General features: G+C 45.6%; 1 protein-coding gene across 3 annotated transcripts in view; it reads right to left on the reverse strand.

Moving 5' to 3' along the window:
• Positions 1–18,536, reverse strand: part of CRADD (CASP2 and RIPK1 domain containing adaptor with death domain) — a 56,504-nt gene that overhangs the window by 33,129 nt on the left and 4,839 nt on the right. The window contains exon 1 of one of the 3 annotated variants that reach the window (XR_011199197.1): positions 8,847–8,980. Coding sequence is in view for 2 of the 3 variants with exons in the window: in XM_069211856.1 (XP_069067957.1) it covers positions 8,493–9,089 (597 nt within the window). In the remaining variant the exon portion in view is untranslated. Of the gene's footprint in view, positions 1–941; positions 9,092–18,536 lie in introns of those variants that run through there. The other 2 variants (XM_069211855.1, XM_069211856.1) reach the window with 2 other exon arrangements.

Raw genomic sequence — 18,536 nt, forward strand, 5'->3', positions numbered from 1 at the left:
TTTTTACCAGGCTCTACCAAGCTTAATCATGGTGAAGGATGCTTCCCTCACAGGATGGGGTACTCATCTACAAGATCTTAAAGTGCCCGGACTGTGGTCAAAGGCCCAACATCTATACAATATAAATGTCCTAGAGCTGAAGGTGCTCCATCTAACCTTGAAAGCATTTTCACCATCTCTAACTTCTAACAGGATGTTGATACAAACAAACAATAAAACAGCAATGTGGTATTTAAAGAAGCAAGGGGGTACTAGATCAAGGTCTCTATCATTATAGGGTCAGGCAATTTACTAGCAAGAAATGTAATAATCCAAACTATTTATTTACAAGGTTTGCAAAACTGCCAAGCAGATCTTCTAAGGAGATGTTCCATAGACAACCACAAATACAAGCAAGATGATGCCGTCTTACTGGATACTTTCCAAGACCTCAGTTTCCCCCACATTGACTTATTTGCCACTGGAGTAAATACCCAAACTTCAAGTTGAGAACTAGGGAGCCGGAGTCATTAGGAGGTAATGCCCTGCTGATCAACTGGGCAAGGGGTTTTCTCTATGCATTCCCACCAATTCCACTGATTCCAACAGTTCTACTCAAAATTTAAACTATCAAAGGCCAGAATGATTTTGATAGCACCAGACTGACCCAGACAGTGGTGGTATCCAGAGCTACTTCACCTGTCTGTGAAAACCCACAAGAAGTTGCAGTGCATACAGAACCTTCTATCAAGAATGCAAGGCAAAATGTATCACCCACAACATTCAATCTTTTAAGTTGGGGATATGGTTCCGGATTCCATTTAATATGGACATTTAAACCTTCCACCAGAGTGTATGAACATTCTTAAATAAGCCAAGCATCCTGCCACAAGGGCTTCTAATGTGTTTAAGTGAAAAAGATTTGACATATGGTGCTTGAGTAACAATCATGGTCCCATAAATTGTCAGAAGAATGTAAGCATTCATTATTTACTTAATTGAGATCAATTAAACATACCATTTGCTTACACTAAAGTTAATCTTGCCACTATCACAGGATAGAATACAGGAATGGATCAACACAAAAATCCTTCTTTAATATGCCAGTCAGAAAGGAGTTTCTAGAACTTTTATCGAATTAGACGCCCTCCCCCCTGTGGGAGTTGAATTGTAAATGAGACACGTTAGAGCCTGTTTAGAGACTCAATTTTTATATGCACATTTTTAATTTAGCATTTCTTTTCTGTCAATATCCTTTATATTCTTTCTCGTTTATGTGATAATGTACTGAGACATTATTGTACATGTTGCTTGTTCCTGGTAAGCCATCCTGTCTGTACCCTCTGTCCAAGGATGAGCACACAGAACACAATGCCTGAACATTTTGATTGTTTGTGGAGTCAGCTCTGCGTTTGTAGACACATCACAGTGTCCGGCCTGCACCTCTGACACACTGCAACAAGGAGAGTGCTTGTATTATAAAAAACGTCTCTGCACAATGTGCGCCAGAGGAGCACTTACGCTGGACTTATCCTGGAGCTTTGCACACACGCAGTGCCCAAGAAGCAGCTTGGCTGGCTCTGATGCAGATTCTGAATTCGACCTCTACCTTTCACCAGACCAATAGCCACACCACATCAGACAGGCTTCCTGGTGTCCTGATACATCTCGTCCAGGTAGAGGGGTGGGGGTATAGGCTTCTCAATACGTCTGGCAGAGGGTGCTCCAGCTATGCTCTCAGCAGTGTAGGTAGTTACAGGTTGGAATTTACCAACATAGGCATGGTTGAACTGTTTATCTTTTTCACCATCTTTGTAATGCTGGTTACCATACTCTGTCTTGTTTGCCTTATAATCATAAATCATGTTTTTATGCAAGAATAAGACTATTTAAATAAATGTTCTAAACAACATTTTGCATTATTTTTTGTGTCTGACCTTGGGTACTCTCAGTGACATTGAATGGGTAGATCTGTTTCCACTATTTCTTTGGGAGTCTGAGTGGTCATTTTCAAGGTTGCAGAACCCATATGTTACCCTGGTGTTTAGGGGTTCAGACCAGGTACTGTGAGCTAGTTAGGCATCATGTCAACATTTCCTGACGGTATATGTGGACTGAGTCCCTATACCCTGACATTTATCTTGACCAAATACAGTCTTACTTTATTCATAGGAATCGTAGAATAGATTGTGGTTTTATCCAAATTAATGGCTCCCCTGTTTGAGCCCATACATAGTGCCTCATTACAGGGCCTTTAATGGAAGGTAGCTTTTCTGGTGGTAATTATGTCAGCCTGGAGAGTTGGGGAACCGAAAGCTCTTTCCTGACTAGAACCATACACAGTAATTCATAATAGTATTGTGGTGTTAAGACCACATCCTTCTTTTTTTACCTAAATTTGACTCAAAATTTCAACCAATCAACCAATTTCACTTCCAGAATTTTGCAGTAATCCTTCTTCTCCAGTGGAAAGGACTCTTCATTCTTTAGATGTTAGAAGAGTTCTTCAATTTTATTTACACAGAACTAAGGATATCTGTAAAACAAACTAGTTGTTCACTAACTACGATCCCCTCAGAACTGGCGAGGCCCCTTTGAAACAAACTATAGCCAGGTGGATAGTTTCATGAATTGCTCTTCCTGTAAAGCCTAGACCCCCACTACACATGGAGAGAAGCATTTCCTGCCTGGGTATGGAATGTACGTTTAAGTGAAATTTGTAAAGCATCTACATGGAGACCAGGACATACTTTTTCCAAGCGTTACTGGTTGATGGGCAATCAAGAACGGACACTTTAGAAGGTATCTATTTAGCTAGAAAAAGTTTGAGATGAAATACAGCTTGTTACATTAACTGATTTGTGTTTTGACTTACAGTTTGTATTGGCAACCGCTGAGTGGGGATATGCTCACTACTCTATTCTACATTTCTTACTGTCAATGAGGATCCTATGATGCAGAAGGAAATGTTACTTACTTGCAATCCTATTTCTGCATCATATGAATCTTCACTGAAGTCATAAACAACCATCCCTCCTCCCAGGCTGTCAGTTCAACTATTAGCATTTTCAGTTACCACATATTACTTGTCTATGTTCAAAAGGAACTGGGGATGTGAGACTAACTGCTAGTGCAGTGCATGCTGGGAAGGGGAACCGGCTGACTTCTTAAAGTAACTGTGCATTTTTTCTGCAGCATCTGCACTTTTGACCTGACTGGTGCCTTTTCCTTCATTTTTATTTTTACTTTCTCTCTGAATGGAGGTCTACTGGTTCTTTTCAATAGTATATATCATTTTCTTCAGTTAAGTGCTGCAATGGGATTTTACCGTAATAAAGAATAATACTGATGCACTCAACAAAAATGCATTAAAAGCTGGCCTGTCTTGCTGATAATAGGGGTATCAACAGATCAACGGCACTGAGGTTTATACATCCAAATACAGATTGGCTCTGATGTTTAGTAAAAAGTGTTCAGTGATCCTCATAAATGGGTGGGATTATTCTACATTTATGACCAGTGAGGATCCCTTGGTTGCAGAACTAGGATTACAAGTAACACTTTCCACACTGGTGACATTTAGAGAATAACTAAAGAACCCCCATCTTCTCCCACAAAACCAACATATAAATAGGTTCCATAAGTCCTACTTATAATGTGCTTAGTAGGATCAGTGAGGATTTAGAACTATAAAAATGCATTTAAGAGATGCAGGACACAGTCTATTGAGGGGGTGTGTCACCCAGCACGAATGGGCATGGGGCAAGGGAGTGCCTGCCAGTACAGCAGTACTAACTAGTGCCTTCTAAGCACTGAGCCTTTTCAAACAAAAATAACATATTGGGACCTTAACGTTTTATTATAGGAACTACACATATTTGAAAATTTCACTACCTGTCATTACTTATAGGGAGCAGACCCTTGGCTGCCAAGAACTAATTCTTTGAGTCTACAGAAACTCTTGGTACCACAGTAGAAATATGACAGATGCACTCAAACTCTTCTATGGGGGTTTGTGTTGGGGAATGGATTAACATGGTACGCAGGGTAAAAGGATGAGAAAACTCTCAAAGGAGACTGAGTAATCATAAATTTCAATAGGCCTTTCGTTGCAGGAAGAATTCTTCCCTCTAATCGGTACCCTGGTGCAAGTAGCCCCCCATCTTCCATCTTGGCTCTCCCCCTGGGTTTTTTATATAGATCTGGGCCAGCGGTCTGTGCACCACAGTCTAATCAGTGGCAATCCCCCAGTCACAGACCTCAGGTACGGGTGACCAGCACACAGCCTTCTGGGAGCTGGAAACTTTTAATAGATATGCAACCCTGACTCCCCTCGAGGGTTGTGAATGACTGGCCGGGAATGACCATATGGGTGGGGTCACAATGGCTTCAATAGCTCTGGTTAATGAGGCCCTGATCATGCCCAACCCTTTGTCAGGTATTGACTGCCTTAGTTCCCCCACACTCCATTCTCAATTGGCTGTCTAAAATAGGCATGCTTCGGCGCTGCCGAATTATACTTTTCCCAGATTAAATTTCTGTTTTGGAACATTGCTGGTTTGCGCAACAAATTGGATGATGAAAACTGGGTTGCAATGGCCACCAGCCATGATCTGATTTTCTTGCAAGAAATGTGGTCCAGGGACCTTGTAGGCATTGATGCGTTTGCTGCATATATGGTTCTGGCTATTCCTTCACGGCGCGGTCAGGCCATGGGTCACACTGGGTTGTAAAATCTGTCTGCTTCACTGTGAGAGCCCTGCTATTCAAGCACTTTTGTTAACTTGGCCCAATAGCATCCATCTGGTCGTTATTAACTTTCACAATGGCCTTTTTGATGCTGAGGCATGTGCTAACATCTTTAAGCTGTCAAGCTTCATTTCAGGCCCTGAATTGGAACTAGGCCACTTGCACTCTGGGTTTCATAATGTGGTTAGGGGCGACTTTAACATCATATTGGGCTATTTGACCCAGGCTGATGAGTCAGTCATTTTGAATACTTCCTGTGCGTGGGGTGCTCTTGAGCAGGGGGATTTGAAAGCCAGGGCACTTTTGAATGTTTTCAATAGGTTTGACCTTCTCAATGCCTGCGATGCCATTGACCCAACCCATCGTCTGAAAGTAACCTTTGTTAGGGATGGGAATGGGTCAATTATTGATTACATCTTTGTCTGTAGATCCATTTGGAGACGGAGCATGTGTGGGGGCACTATTATTACTGTGTTGAGTGACGATAACCCTTCATGGTTAGGTTTTGGTATCCCTAAGGAACATGTTAGGGTGAGTGATATCCCCTCTTCTACCCTTTCTGTTAAGTCCCAGGAGCTTCACCTAGTCTGGAGGAATATTGGTTTGATTCTGTCTGTAAAAAGTCCGCTTAAGCCCTGCACAGGGCCCTAAAGGAGTCACCTAGAGACTGTCACAAAAATTAAGAATACAGAGTGGTGTACAAAAGGGCCCTGCGTAGAAGGCACAAAGAAATTAAAACAGAGCAATGGGGGAGGCAGGTGTTGTCCTGCAGGAATAAGGACACTACATCATTCCGAAGGGCTGTTAAGGGTACTAGGTCTTTGGGATCCTGCAACAACTCGGTTATTACCACCATAAGCCCAGAAGTGTGGGAAAGCCATTTTCGTGCTATTATTCAGATGTGCCGCAGGATTCTCACGAGGCTGCGGTGGCCTATCTTATTCCTATCAGATTCGCCTTGGAAGAGGTCTGTGAGGATACTGCTAAGTCACCATCTAATAAGGCCCCAGGTCCGGATGGGGTCCCTATGCACTTGTATAAATCTGCCCTAAAACTGTGTGACCCATTACTTTGAAATTGTTTTAATGTCTTCATGCAGTATGGCCTTCCAGGTTCATGGCATATTGCCACCATTGTCCCCATTTTTAAAAAAGCTGACTTGCAGTCAGTCCCCAAGTGGGACTCACCCAATATCTTTACTGGATTCTGCTGTCAAAATTGCTAGAAGGGTTGTTTTTGGACTGTTAGTAGTCCTGGGTCACTGAGTCAAACACACTGTTGGGGGCCCAATACAGCTTCTGTGAGGGGCTGGGCACAGTGGAGCAATGTCTCAATCATCACCTGCTTATTAGAAAGTACACCATCACTAAACAGGGCTCCACCTGCCTGGCCTTCATGGGCCTGTCAAGTGCCTTTGACAGTGAGGTTAGGTCTAGGTTGTGAGACATGCTGAGTGATCTGGGGATAGACCCTGGGTTAGTCCAATTTCGGAGTGCCCTCCATTTTGACTTATCAACGTCTGTTAGGTATGGCTCTGCTGGCAAGCGCACTTCCAGCTTACCGCTGGGGAAGGGCGTTTGCCAGAGATGTGTACTGGTCCTTATACTTTTCCTGCTGGTCATCAATGGCCTTGATGAAACTCTGTCCACCTATGTGGTGGATGTTTCAGTGGTGGGCTGGAAAAAAGTCCCCATGTTACTCAATGCGGATGATGCTGTTCTAATGTGTAGAACCCACAAGTCTAAATACTCTCTTCCAGAAATTTGTGGGCTTAATAGGGTCCTTGTGTCTGTCTACTAATCGCTCGGCTGCCCAAATCCATGACACAAAGAAATGTCTATTTCCAAGGTCATCAGGTTGTTTCCATCCAGGAATTTTCATATCTGGGGGTGGTTGTTGAGGCCAAGGGCAATTGGGGCCCCTATAAGAACAAAACAGCTCAGTGGTTTACCAGTCCCAGTGGTTTTATTTATCGGTAAGCCTCGTGCACAGGTAGAAAACCTATGGCCCCCTTGCTGGAAGTTTTCAGGAGCAAATGTCTACCTAGCCTCACCTATGGGACAGGCATACGTGGCTATTCTACGATCTCTGCCCTTCAGATAGGAGAGAATAGGGCTATGCACCACCTCTTTGGTGTACCTCCATCATGTGCCTCTTATATTGTCCACCAGGATCATTAAACTGGCCCCTACAGCACACTGGGCTGCCATTTGGGTGAACCAACACACAGCCTTGAACAGAAAGGTGATCTTCGATTGCCTCGCCTGAGACAGAAGTTTAGCTATTTCTTGGTTGTCTTATATTAAACGAGAACTGACTGATCTAGGGAGACTGGAGCTTTTTTCACGCCCCTACTTGTATATCCAAAGCCGATATGTCTTGGGTTAAGAATGCATTTTTAACCCGGAATAGACTGCGTAGAGAGGCATGTGAAGCAGCGAAAATTTCCATTAGGGAATATGAATGTTTGTAATTTACCCCCTATATGGAACCTTACCTATCCACATTGGACAACACTTGTGACAGAGTCCTGTTAACAAGATCTAGGCTAGGCTTAGTAGGGTAGTATTTAAGTTTCCCACTAGGTCAAATTAGTTCTACTGATGTGTTACTCTGTACCTGTGAGGAGACCTACCCCCCCCCCCCACCAGAGTTTGCACCACTTTACTCTTTTTAATTATCACAGGGGCCCTGTCCAAAACGTCACAGCCTGTGGTATTAGAAAATGTGCAGAGGCCTTGTTGCATCTGCAATCGTTGAATTCCCCTGCTCTTTGCTGTTCCGTTTGTTCTTTTTAAATGTGCAGTTAGTAGGAGAAAGCAAATGGTTTTTTGATGGCTTACCATTTTGTTTTGCTGGTACCTTGTACATGTTTTCATCCTGAGTATTTTACTGTGTAGTTATCTCTTTTTTTAAATCAATGTTTACCTGTGATTTTTATCTGTTTTAAGGCTGTTTTGTCTAACTTTATTGTGCTTTTATGGCTGTGTCTTACCGCTGAAATAAAGATTTTGAAAGAAAGAATGACAGATGCATTTGGATCATTGATCACATGATGTTGACTAGAGGGAACTGTGATGAGGAATTTGTAAATTAATACATGCCGGTCTGTGCTCTTTGCTGAGGGATCAGAAAAGAGGAGATGATCTTTTCTTAACATGATTATTCTTGTGCTTTTTCTTGTTGAAAGCCTTCAATATAGTTTAAATGATTGCCCATAATAAGCACAACATAATCTTTGTGTAAGATCTGTAAAAACATAAGGTAAATAAATGTTCCTTGGCGGGTCAAATTTTTCTCCATCCCCAAAGCAAAGAAAACTTTACCAGTGACATTTTTCTATACCTAAGATCCCATACATGCAACATGCACAAATAAAATCACTCTGATTGTCTATTCTTTAGTGCCGGGAATAAAAAGGAGTTGTGCACAGAAAGCTGCAATTGCTCTTGATCTGCTGTCTCTCTCTGCAGGTAGGCAGCTGCTGGTGAGTCCTTTGCCACAGCAGCCCCCAACCTTATTGAATGCTGCCAGGTGAAGGGATGCCTCACACTAACTGTAATCTCAAGTCGCTGCACTGATGTTGCCAATGAGCCTCTTCACGCAGACATTCCCAAGATTTTCATTCTTCAAATTAGGACCGTGATGCATATTCTTTCAAGAGTTCTGCACTCACTGAATGTGTTGAGTCAGTAAAAAATTTAAAGCAGTGTTATCCTTGCGATTTACACTCCAACTTCATTTAAGGAAACATTTTAGGATTATCAATGAAGCATATGATGGATTACAGAAGGGTCCACCTCTTCTACCAGCAGTGTGTCGCAAAGGACTTGTGTAGTAGCCTTTTTACCATGCTTCTGTCTCCACATGATAAAGGCTGCTACCATCTGCGACTGCACGCTGGAAGGGTGATTTACTTTACAGCGGTAAATGTCGGATTGTGACAAGCCCAAGTGGATTACAATTTGTTCCCACTCAGTGCCAAGCCTGCTGGCAAGCTGACTGATCTGTTTGTCGGTAGGCGGGCTGGCCAGAACATGAGGGGGTATGCCACTAGACACTGTGCATGACGGTGCCTCTTGAATTTCCAGGCACCGGGCCGCAAGGCTTTCTCTTACCCATGGGAACTCTTGTAAGGAGTCCAAGAACACTGCAAATGCCCGTGGCCCTCTAGTAGGTAAAATATCTAGTAATTTCATGGTTTTCCTTTGGTTGGTGACTTCGGCTGAAATTTCTTGAAGATGGTTTTCTGTTAAAATCCCTTCCTGGTATAAATACTGAACCACCAGTCCATCCACCAGGACTTCTGCACAGAGCTGCAGCCGATGTTTTCTCAGGAGCTCCTTGTGGCAGGCATTCATTTCTGTTAAAGGGGAAAAGGTAAGACATATATTGTGCATTAGCTAAATATAAAACAACTTTTGGGTATTTTAACTGCATGTTAAGTACCATAATCGAACAATGAAGCTTCTACAGCAAGCAGGAGGTCAGTGGAACAGGTACTCAAATCACTTTTTAGAAGATCTTAGGGCTACACAATAAGTCAACCTTTGGAGCACACTAAGGGGGTCATTTTGACCTTGGCGGACGGCGGAGGCCGTCCGCCAAGGTACCGCCGCTGAATGACCGCACCGTGGTCAAAAGACCGCGGCGGCCATTCAGACATTTCCTCTGGGCCGGCGGGCGCTCTCCAAAAGAGCGCCCGCCGGCCCAGAGGAAATGCCCCTGCAACGAGGACGCCGGCTCAGAATTGAGCCGGCGCAGTTGCAGGGGTGCGACGGGTGCAGTTGCACCCGTCGCGTATTTCAGTGTCTGCTTTGCAGACACTGAAATACTTTGCGGGGCCCTCTTACGGGGGCCCCTGCAGTGCCCATGCCCTGGGCATGGGCACTGCAGGGGCCCCCAGGGGCCCCGTGGCACCCTCTACCGCCATCCTGTTCCTGGCGGGAGACCCGCCAGGAACAGGATGGCGGTAGGGGGTGTCAGAATCCCCATGGCTGCGGAGCGCGCTCCGCAGCCATGGAGGATTCACAAGGGCAGTGGTAAACCGGCGGGAGACCGCCGGTTTACCCTTTCTGGCCGCGGCTGAACCGCCGCGGTCAGAATGCCCTCGGGAGCACCGCCAGCCTGTTGGCGGTGCTCCCGTGGTCGGTGACCCTGGCGGTCACCGGCCGCCAGGGTCAGAATGACCCCCTAAGTGTGACCAGAATGCTGAATTGGCCATTTTACTCATTTGAGGGTCCCAAACTTCCCTCTTGGCTTCAGTGCTGTTGTTCTGCACTCCTATGGCCCCAGGCATTCATGATTTCAAAAGGTGTAATGCTATCTGTATTTAACCCACCGACTCCATCTTGACCACTGACTCTATTTTGTGCTTAGCTTAGCTTCAGATGCTGTCACATCGGTGGCGCAGGTATTTTTCCACACAAAGCTTTTTTTCTACATTGAACATGTTTTCGCTGTTCTCACCAGAGCTGGGAAGATATAGTGTGGGATGCGGAGGACAGAAGAGTGTACCAGGATGAGAATGTTTACAGCAGAGAAAGGTAAAGCTCAGTCTCGGGAATGCGCATTTGGGCCTGGCCAGTTCTTTTCCGTGTTTTCGACAAAGACCAAGTACAGCCAGTGCTTGAATTTCCTAACTTACTCAAAGGGAGGGGGAATGTTACCAGAACCTTGCTCCTGGGTTTGTTTAAGGAATATAGGGCCTGATTTTTACAGCGCCGCCCGCCATGCGGTTAACGCCAAATGACCGCACCGCGGTCACAAAACCGCGGCGGCCATTCTGGCTTTCCCGCTGTGCTGGCGGGCGACCGCCAAAAGGCCGCCCGCCAGCACAGCGGGAAAGACCCAGCAACGATGAAGCCGGCTCCGAATGGAGCCGGCGGAGTTGCTGGAGTGCGACGGGTGCAGTAGCACCCGTCGCGAATTTCAGTGTCTGCTAGGCAGACACTGAAATTCTTTTTGGGGCCCTCTTACGGGGGCCCCGCGGCACACCCTACCGCCATCCTGTTCCTGGCGGGAGACCTGCCAGGAACAGGATGGCGGTAGGGGGTGTCAGAATCCCCATGGCGGCGGAGCGCACTCCGCCGCCATGGGGGATTCTGCAGGGCAGCGGGAAACCGGCGGGAGACCGCCGGTTTCTGGCATCTGACCGCGGCCGAACCGCCGCGGTCAGAATGCCCTGCGGGGCACCGCCGGTCTGTCGGCGGTGCTCCCGCCGACCCTGGCCCCGGCGGTCTCTGACCGCCGGGGTCAGAATGACCCCCATAATGTGGGGAACCTTGGCGCTGTGGCAGAAGGAACTCATTTTGAGGGTGGACGCACTGCTGAGAACCAAATCCCACTGGGTAGTGTTTCTCCAGTCTCAGCTGTCCAGGGTTCCACAGCTTGACGTTGGCTAGGATGATGTTGGATTCGATCTCCATGGTGATGCATTTTAATTCTTAATTATCTAGCTTTGCCATGCGCATAAATAAACATATATATGTATTCACTGCATACATATTCATTGTTGATGTATTGCACATTTTCTGCCTATCGGTGTTTAACTGCTGTGATTATTTTGCTATCTACACGTGTTTTAGTGCAAATGCTCATGTTCATATTTTTGTGTTTTTGTTTGAGATCTGGAAAGTGTCTTAATAAATTCATTACTCAGACTAAGAATGCTGCATTCTTTAGCTTTGTTCCCCCTTAATTTTAAGCTAAGAAGAACAAAAGGTTGTGGGTCGAGGATACCGGACTGGTGTGGAGCGCAGAGAGATACAGCCACGCCCAGGCTGAGACTATTGGGGAAGGCCGGAGGTTACGAGGGCGGGAGAGGCTCCCAGGCCAAGCTGAGGCCAGGCGGCAGGCAAACAGCAAGAGGGCAGGAGAGACCACATGATGGAGGCCAAGGGGAGCCTCCTCCGCGGCAAGACATGAGCGTCCCTCGTATATTCCCCGCACAGCCAAAGAGGTACAGCTGAAAATGTGTGGGACGGGGAATTAGAGGAAGGGGGGCAAAAATCAATCAGATGTGGAGAAACAGGGAGGAGCGGACAGAAACGAGGTTCGTCCCCCCCAAGAACCAGACGAGAGAGGGCATCAGCGGCAAGGTGGGGTGGCATAGGAAGGCCCGACGGACGGGGACAGAGTACTAAACTGAGACAAGGCCCTGAACAAGTGTCTGAAATACAGACCATCCAGATTAAAGGGAAGCGGCGGTGAAGTCTCAGGGGAGACATTGCAGGAGAGCAACACTGAACCTGGGCTGTGGTACCCCCTCCCCAACCCAAATCATGGGCGCAGGGGGTAAGAGAGTGGAGACCCCCCAGCCTCTGACCCCGCCACAAGGGGCAGGAGCACCTCGGTTGCCATAGGCAAACCGCAGAGCCAAATCCAGGCACAGCTTAATAAAAAGGACGAATATGCAGTACCAAGGGTGCCGGCTGCCTCCGGAGTCTCGACCCCAGACACCATCGGGGCACCTGAGCCCTCATTAAGCACTATCATGGCAGCCATCTCAGATTTGAAACAGACACTGGAGCCAAAACTCAACGCCGTGACAATAGATGTCTCTCTTTTAAGAGCACATCTATAAAGAATGACAGAAAAAGTCAATAAAGCTGAAACAAATATTCAGGCTCTACGGTCCATGTCTAAACATTTAGAGGAACATACTCAATTACTCACCAAGCAACAGAACACCATGGAGGCCAGGCTTAAAGACCAAGAAGGAAGAGCAAGAAGGAACAACATCAGTGTGGTTGGGGTACCGGAGGGGGCGGAAGGCCCTAGTGTGTATCTCTTTCTGGAGGATCCAATTCTTAATAAACTCCGACCGAAGCCTATCCAACTTCTTTTCGGTGAAGAGGGCCCATCGCCGCCAAAAACGAGGGCTCCACCAAGAACAATAATAGCACAAATCATCAATTACAGAGACCGAGATGCCATCCTACAGGCAGCACGGACTCAAAGAGACCTTCTTTATGAAAATGTACAAATCAGATTCTTTCCAGACTTCACACGCCAAGTTCAAAATCTGTGGCTAACTTTGAGGAAGTTAAAAAAGTCCACCATAACAAAGAAATCAAATATATGATGCTTTTTCCAGCGAGGCTGCGGATAGTCACAGAGGGCAAGTCCTGGTTCTTCACTCGGCCTGAGGAGGCGTGAGATTGGATTGAGGGCTGGCGGAAAGCTGGACAACCCCATCGAAGAGAGGTGATGAGGAGTGAAAAAGACACCCGAACATCGGACAATCCCTCAACGCATCGTGCAGATGATGAAGAGACAGAAAAGGACTGAGAGTCATCCTGAGTAATCGCGCCATGCAGATAAAACTGGATGGGGCAGGTGGGGGAGGTAGGAGACTGGATTTATCTGACATAGTTGGAGCCCCCCTGAGTTAAGGGGACCACACTTCCTTTTATACACAGTGTTGTAGTGAAACTCACAGGTTATAACTCGTTATCAGGTGCCAACTAACAGACACATCTAAGGGGTTTACACACCGATAACTATCCCATAGGTACTAGAGGCGAAGCTAACCAACCCTAAGTACAGTTTTATGTTAAGGAACGGGCGACAGGTGCTCTACAAGTTGTGGGGGTGGGTAGTTCTAAGCTTACTAAGCAGGGTTGCAGGGAGGAGGGAGTTCTATTGGGAAATGTTCATTTTTGTTATTGCATACAGTTTCTTGCTCAGATCAACTTTGCTAGATAGACGGAGGGAGGGAAGGGAAAGCGGTGGCTCACAGTCGTATCAACACAGGACTCATTATACAGACACCAAAGCTATGCAGATGACCAACAAAGGGCAGCTGAAGGCTATGACTTGGAATGTCAATGGGCTGGGCAACAAGATTAAACGTACACTAGTAATGCAATTCATTAAATGCCAAGCCCCTGATATAGTCCTAATGCAGGAAACTCATCTAAAAGGCAATAATCACAGCGCACTAAATCAAATGGGATATACTATACTGTCACATGCTGGATTTACCTCTAATTCACGGGGTGTGGGAATCCTACTCAAAACTTCCACACCATTCATTCCGGGCCGGGTCTGGACTGACCCCCTAGGTTGCTATGTGGCACAAACTGGCACCTGGATTGGTCAGACATTAAACATTTGCTCTGTATATGTGCTGCCTAAGCTACAAGACGAAACGATCCCGGCGCTGGGAACAGTGCTGCTGGAAATGCCAGTGGGCAACTTACTATTAGGGGGGGACATGAATGACATCATGGATCCAGAATGCGACAGACTGACCAATGCTAAGTCCGGGGCTGCCATGAGCCAATCAAGATCATTTGTAGACTCCATGGGATAGGTAGACTTGTGGAGAGACCACAACCTCCAAGCCCAACAATTTACTTACATCTCAGCATCACACAGTAGCCTATCTCGCCTAGATTATTTATTTACACATGGGGCAGGTGCAGGTAGATTCCATGACACACAACACTTGGCACGGGGCATTTTAGATCATTCGCCAGTAGTTGTCATACTAACAAGCTCCTCGAAAGCCACGACCCTACCTCCCAGGATAGCTACGTGGCACCTCAAAGACTGCAAACTGGAGAGGAAAATTAGAGAGGGGGCGGAAACTTATTTAAAAGAAAACATAGGATCGGTAGACTCAGCGGGCACCCTCTGGGAAGCATTTGAGGTAGTGTTAAGAGGCCACACACAGGCAGTAATTGGGGGAGTAAATAAGGAGAAACGACTTAAGTATGAGAAAATAGAAAGAGAGGTCGCAGACTTGAAAAACAGATGACAGTAAGTGCAGAACTGACCACAGACCAAAGTCACAAACTTCAACTCAAACAGAAAGATCTTAAAGACATGGCCAAAAATACAGCTAGGTAACACACTCTGGCAGTGCAGAGACGACCATATGATGTGGAAGACAAGGCCAGCAAATTGATAGTTTGGCCAGAAAGGAGGGACATGGGTCGCAACTGGGTGGCAGAACTACGGGGGGAGGAGGAGAAGAGGTTCGCCTCAGGACCAGAAATAGCAGAGGCATTTGCTTCATACTATGAGCAGATTTATGCCTCCAGTATGGTTCACACGGAAAGGGATTGTGGGGAACTCCTGGGAGACCTCCAGCTTCAGGTCCTATTGGCGGAGGATAGAGCGGCACTGGATCAGGACCTGACAGTGAAGGAAGTACGAGAGGCTATTGGGGGGTTGCAGCCGGTAAGGTGATGGGCCCTAATGGCTTACCAGTTGAATTATATAAATGTGTCACCAACACAGTGGCCCCACACATGCTAGCCATGTTCCAGGAGGCCAAAACAGTAGGATACCTCCCACCAGACCTGAGAGAAGCCACGATTGTTGTGGTACACAAAAAAGGCAAACCACAAACGGCGTGTAGCTCCTACCGACCAATATCACTAATTCTGAGTAAAAGACTGCAGCTAGTTATAACGAATTTGGTGCAACCGGACAAGTCGGGCTTTATGCCAAATAGGAGCACCAGACTTAATCTTAGAAGCCTATATGCGATTCTACATGCGATGCAGGCATCGGAGACAGACACTGCCATGGTACTCTGGACGCGAAAATGGCCTTTGATAGCATAGAATGGCCTTTCCTCTTTGCAGTACTCACTAGTTTGGGTTTCGGCACTGAGTTCTGCTTGTGGGTTAAATTACTGGACCATGAACCAAGAGCCAGGGTTAAAATCAACAGAGCAGTCTCGCACTCCGTCATGCTCCATAAGGGCACGCAGCAGGGATGTCCGCTGTCCCCACTTCTGTTTGCCTTGGTAATAGAGCCATTGGCAAAGTGGATATGACAGGATCCACTGGTGTGGGGAATCAGAGAAGGGAACAACTGGGAAGCACAGATCTCCCTGTACGCAGATGATATTTTACTGTACGTCACAAAAGCACATTGTTCGATAGACACCTTGGGACAATATTCACGATATCAAATAAAGTGGGATAAATCCAGGGCCTTCCCGCTGACTGGAAGAGAATGCACTTTGCCTCCTGGATGTGAGATTCCCCCTGACCAAGGAGGGATTTACATATCTGGGAAAATATATCACAAAGAGCCCAGAGGCTTTTCTTAAGAGAAATCTCTGTCCACAACTAGACCGTCTGCGAGGCGAAGTGTCACGCTGACGAACACTCCCAATATCCCTAATGGGTCGCGCTGCCCTGTTCAAAATGATGACCCTCCCTCAACTGCTGTACTTCTTACAAAACACCCCATATCCAGTGCCCAAAGAGTCCTTTAACAACGTCAACAGTGAAATGCGCATCCTTCTCTGGGACAGGGACAGCTCGCGTATTGCACTACATAAGCTTCAGAGAGGGATCTATGAAGGAGGATTAGCGATCCTGGAATATTGTGTATTAGAAAAAGGAGGCAGGGCTTCCCCCACACACCAGAGTCACGGTTCGAGCATGGAGAGAAGTGACAAAGGCCATGGGATAGGAGAACACACTGACGAATGCAACCCTGCTTTGGTCTAGTGACCAATTGTGTGAACTGGGGAGGTTGCAATCTTCTTGTGATGCAACTTCTGTAATTTTAATGTTAGAACTTACTCTGTTCATAGCAAGAGAATATAGTAAGAATGATGATATGACTGCATGTCACCAGAACACAACTCTTACAGATCTAGGTTTTGATTCATCATATCAGTGCATTTTAGGAGGAGTAGTAGTTTTGGCTCATTTTAATTGAACCAAATGGAACAACACACCTGATAAACAATGATATGTAAACGCGAAATTCAGGAATGGAAGAGTGGTGTCCAGATGACATAGAGCCATCTGGTTACCCTAAGTAAAGTATTACTGTCTAGGAAGAAACAATGAAAAAGTTATAATGAAGCAAGGTCAAAGTATCCCCAACTGGAATTGTAGCCCGGTATATCTGAAGACCGCATCGGGAAACACAAACATAGACCTTACAGTATAGTTCAAAGCTTAACTAAATAAGTGAAAAAGTAAATGAGTTTTAACAGTGGCATCTAGGCGCGAGAGCACTGCTATTATCTCGTAAAAGAAATGGAAACGAAACAGGATTAAAATATAATTCCTATGTACAGATGTCCACAGGCAATCAGCTTGGTTTAACAACACAGATGGTGTAGTGTAGAAATGAGGGCCCATATATCAAAACATAAAATGTTACTTGTTGATAACGCTAACAACCTGAGCAAATCTAATAAACATGCCTCTGCATGCTTTGCCCACCAGTGCCTTGAGAAACCTGGTAAAGTACTGAATTCATCCGGCCAACTTCTACTGTGTACTGCTCTTTTAAACGACATCGCTAGGCATTGTGCTACTTCTAGTTTTCTGTTCTGGCTTGACAGCACAGCTGTCGCCAGACCTTATGTGATCAACCCATAAAACGAGCCTTCAGGAGTTCTGCACAGAGGGGCTTTGCTCTGTCCACATACCAATGTATAAGAGTACATGTTTTGATCGTGCAGAAATTCTGTGCTTCTATTGAAAAAGCAATACCCTCCAAGAGCTGTAACCATTTGTTTATCAAGCTGCATGAGGCTAAAATCTTCACCAAGTCAAGTTTCTATGTTACAACAGAGGTTAGGCAGTTAGGTTAAACACATTTTACTGCAATACTTTATGTCTCCTAGATAAGTAAATACATTTGGTGTTTCGACTTCTTTGGCAGCAGCACAGATGAGAGAATGGCAGTCACAAGGAAAGTGTTGCTGTATTGCAGTTCCAGTCTCCGCAACCCTTTCTTTCCATTGTCAACTTCAGAGATAATTTAAAATAGCACTCCTTGAGAGAATTTTCATATAATAATTTACTTATTTAATATACTCTGTTAAATTACAGTTTCCTTAACTAAAAAAAGCGAACTGCCCCTTAATGCTACCCTTCCCTGAACCATACAAACTCCTCGCTATTTGTTAATGTTACCCATCCATGAACCATAAAACCCCTTTAAAAAATGCTTACTGCCCCTTCACCCTCCTGGAATCTTAAAAACATACTACCCTTACCACTAACCCATCCCTGAATCCTAAAGACCTTTACTAACCCTTAAATCTACCCTTTCCTAAACCCTAAAAAGCATCACTAACCCTTAAAATTGCTCTTCTGTGAACCCTAACCCTCAACTACCACTTAAAGATACCTTTCCCATAATCCTACAAACCCATCAGAGCTACAACTTACTGCTACTGTTGCCTAAACCCTACAAACCTTACTAGCCCTTAGTACTACCCATCCCTGAACCCTACAAAAGCCTCACTATTCTATAATGCTACAATTCTGTAAATGCAAAAATATTTACTAGCCCTTAACATTACCTATCCCAGAACCAAGGAACTCTTAACACCTGCACCATATACAGATTCCTACACTCTTCAAACCATTACTACCCCTGGTGCTACTACTCTGTGTCCTAAAAATCTTTCTACTTCTTAGCTCAACACTTCTCTGAACCCTAAAAGCTCCTTACTACCCCTTAGCACTACCCTTATCGGAACCTTCAAAGCCCCTTATGACCCACAATGCTACCTATCACTGAACTCTAGATACACTATCCCTTAATGCTGACCATTTCTAAGCCCTAAAAACCCTTACTAACCCTTAACGCTATGCTTCCCTGAACCCAGAAACACCTTACTACCCCTTCATGTTACTGAACTCCCTTATCCCTCTTACTCCCAAGTTTTAGTACCCCTTGCTACTCCTTAACGCTACCCTTCCCTGCACCCTAGGGACCTCTTACTACCACCTAACGCTACCTTCCATGAATTCTAAAAACACTTTACTACTACTTAATGCTACTCTTCCAGGAAGCCTAAAAACCCT

The sequence above is a fragment of the Pleurodeles waltl genome, chromosome 10 (genome assembly GCF_031143425.1).
Source record: "Pleurodeles waltl isolate 20211129_DDA chromosome 10, aPleWal1.hap1.20221129, whole genome shotgun sequence".
Lineage (NCBI taxonomy): Eukaryota > Metazoa > Chordata > Amphibia > Caudata > Salamandridae > Pleurodeles > Pleurodeles waltl.